General features: G+C 38.1%; 1 protein-coding gene across 3 annotated transcripts in view; it reads right to left on the bottom strand.

The window, feature by feature from the left end:
* Positions 1-2,755, bottom strand: part of Arhgap12 (Rho GTPase activating protein 12) — a 119,436-nt gene that overhangs the window by 110,738 nt on the left and 5,943 nt on the right. For all 3 annotated transcript variants that reach the window (XM_023701831.1, XM_023701829.1, XM_023701828.1), the window contains exon 2: positions 1,001-1,755. In XM_023701831.1, the coding sequence (XP_023557599.1) occupies positions 1,001-1,678 (678 nt within the window). In that variant the 5' untranslated portion in view covers positions 1,679-1,755. The remainder of the gene's footprint in view (positions 1-1,000; positions 1,756-2,755) is intronic.

A 2,755-nucleotide genomic window follows, 5' to 3' on the forward strand; every position in this document is an offset into this window, starting at 1 on the left:
AAAAAAAAAAAAAAAAGCAGTGACATCTTTCCTCTGATATCCATTATTAAGTAGTGAAAAGAAGCCAAAATGAGTACTATTAGAGAAGAATAAAACTTTTTTCTGTTAAAAGAAATATCAGGGGCTGGGGAGATACAGCTCAGCATTCTAAGCATCTGCCTGGCCAGCTCAAGGACCCAGGTTTGATCCTCAGTACCACATGCCATGTTGGCCATGGGTGTGGTAGTGTCCGCCTGTCCCAGAGCTAGAGAGGCTGAGACAGGAAAACCACTTATAGTACAAGCCGTGTAGCAAGACCCTGTACCAAGTAAATAAGTAAACAAATAAATAATTTTAAAAAGGTAATAGCTGGGTGCAATAGCTCATGCCTGTAATCCCAGTACTTGGGAGGATGAGGCAGAAGGATTACTGAGCTTGAGGCCAGCCTGGGCTACAAAGTTGGGCTCAAAGCCAGCCTAAACTGCATAGCAAGACCCTGTCTCAACAAGAAAAAAAAAAAAAAAAAAAGTAAAAGTTATCACTAGACAATTTAAATTCTTTGCATTTTTTGTTCCGGTTTTTTTTTTTTAGTGGGGGGTTACTGGGAATCAACTCAAGACCTCACCCTTATGAGTAGACCCTTGTGCCACTGAGCTACATCGCTGGCTTTCTTTCTGTTTTATGTGTAATCAATATAGAGGGCCGGAGAGATGGCTAAATGCTTGCCTGGCAAGCGCAGGGGCCTGAGTTCAATCCCCAGTTCCAAAAAGAAAAAAAAAAAAAAATTAACTTCCACATTTAAAGTAGTTCTATCCCTATAAAAGCACTAGGATTATAAAAACCCTTTATGAAATTGCCAAATTATTTCACATATCTTCTAGCTCTTTAAAGCATGACAGAATCCATGTACTCTGAAAATATAAAGCAAGAGTTTAACTCTCACAAGGAACTTAGACGAAAACATGTAATTAACTGCTATTAAGGTAGTAGAAATTTTTCATCATTCTATTTTTAATCTTACCCTTATCTGTTCAGTGGAGCTGCTGCTGAGCTCATCTCCAGATTCAGAATCCTGATGTATTCTCTCTAAGCTTTCTCCTGCTGAATCACAAGACTGCTCCTGTGAGAAGCTAGTTTTCTCTATGTCCAAGAACTCCTGACCAGGAAAGTGACCAAATAAGCGCGTCCTATTCTGGCTGGAAACTTTAGGAGAATGTGAGTCACTGTTAAACTTTCCATTATTATGGGTTAGGTCCAGGCTTAGGTTGAGAGTTTGACCTGGATTATAGCTGGGTCCAAAATTCTGATTGGCATCACGAATAAGACCTGTTCCTTGAACAGATGATGAGGGCTTTCCAAAACTTGAAAGTTCAGGCAATTTGTTCACATTTTCTGTTGATCTCTGAAGGTGCAGACTCTGGATTGTTTTCATAGAATTATTTGGCAGTCCAACTGCCTGCTTAAGCGGTGGCATTAGAGCTTTGCGGGTGACTTCCTTAACATACTGGGCTGGCACATAAAATGCTTTAGAATTCTCATCTGGTTTGACTTGCCACCAGTCATCGTTGGTCTTTTTCACCAAGATATACCGTTCCCCTTGTTTTATCACAACCTTTCTGTCCTTTGCTTCATATTCATAATCATACTCCACTTCAATATACACTTGTCCTGGAACAATCTTCCCACTTCTGTCCGCCATCTTTATTCAGAAATATTCACCTCTCAGAAAGAATGGCATGCCACATTATGGCTTTATGGCTTGACGCATTAATACAGCTAGTTTATTGAAATGGAGAAAAAGAATAAAGAAAGTTAATGCACTTTGAATTTGGTATTTATTCCCAAACAATCATTACATATTACAGACCATTTAATATTGCTCCCAGAGAACATTACCTTCAAATCTCAAGCCTAGAAAGTTAAGTTGTATCTAATATCACATATATTACCCTCTACTAAAAACATTCCCATCCTATCTACATTTTTCTATATTTATGATCCAAACTAAAACTAATGACTGGAGTAGTAAACTTATTATCTAGCCAATATCCTAATCAAAAATAGATGGGGGCTGGGAGTGGTGGCACACATCTATAATCCTAGCACTTGGTAAGCTGACACAGGAGGATCATTCCAAGTTTGAGACCAGCCTGGGCTACAAAGTGAGCTCAAGGTCAGGGTGAACTGTATAGTGAGACCTTGTCTCAAAAAGGAGGTGGGGGAAGGGAAGGGGAAAAGGGGAGGGCTAGAGGAAGAGGAAGAAGAGAAAAAGGAAGGAGGAGGAAGAAGAGGAGGAGGAGGAGGAGAAACAGGAGGAAGGAGAAATAAAAGGGATCAAGATGCCATATGTGTACACAGTATCAGAAACACACATTAATAAAAAAGAGCTGGTGAAATAAAAAATAAGAATTGAGACAAACTCTCTAATTTTTACAACCACCTTCACTTTCTCAGAAAGGCTCAATTATAATCACTAATACACAGTAGCCACTAACCAAAAGCCAGGCTAGTTTCACTAGGTGTATCACTTAAGATATCTTCTGAAATTAAAGGTGAACTTCATTGATCTTGTGTTAATATTTTATTCTATTTTTTCAAAAGATTAAAAATATCAGTGAATAACCTAAATTACCCAATTAAACTAATTAACGTAATTTTTTTAAATAACAGCACTGTTATTACCAGGCAAAACACACAAGATTTTTTAAAATTCACTGAATTTTTCTGTTACCTCTACTTTTTTAGACTGAATCTCACAAATGCCAACATATAACCA

This window comes from Octodon degus, unplaced genomic scaffold (genome assembly GCF_000260255.1).
Source record: "Octodon degus isolate 3935 unplaced genomic scaffold, OctDeg1.0 scaffold00141, whole genome shotgun sequence".
NCBI lineage: Eukaryota > Metazoa > Chordata > Mammalia > Rodentia > Octodontidae > Octodon > Octodon degus.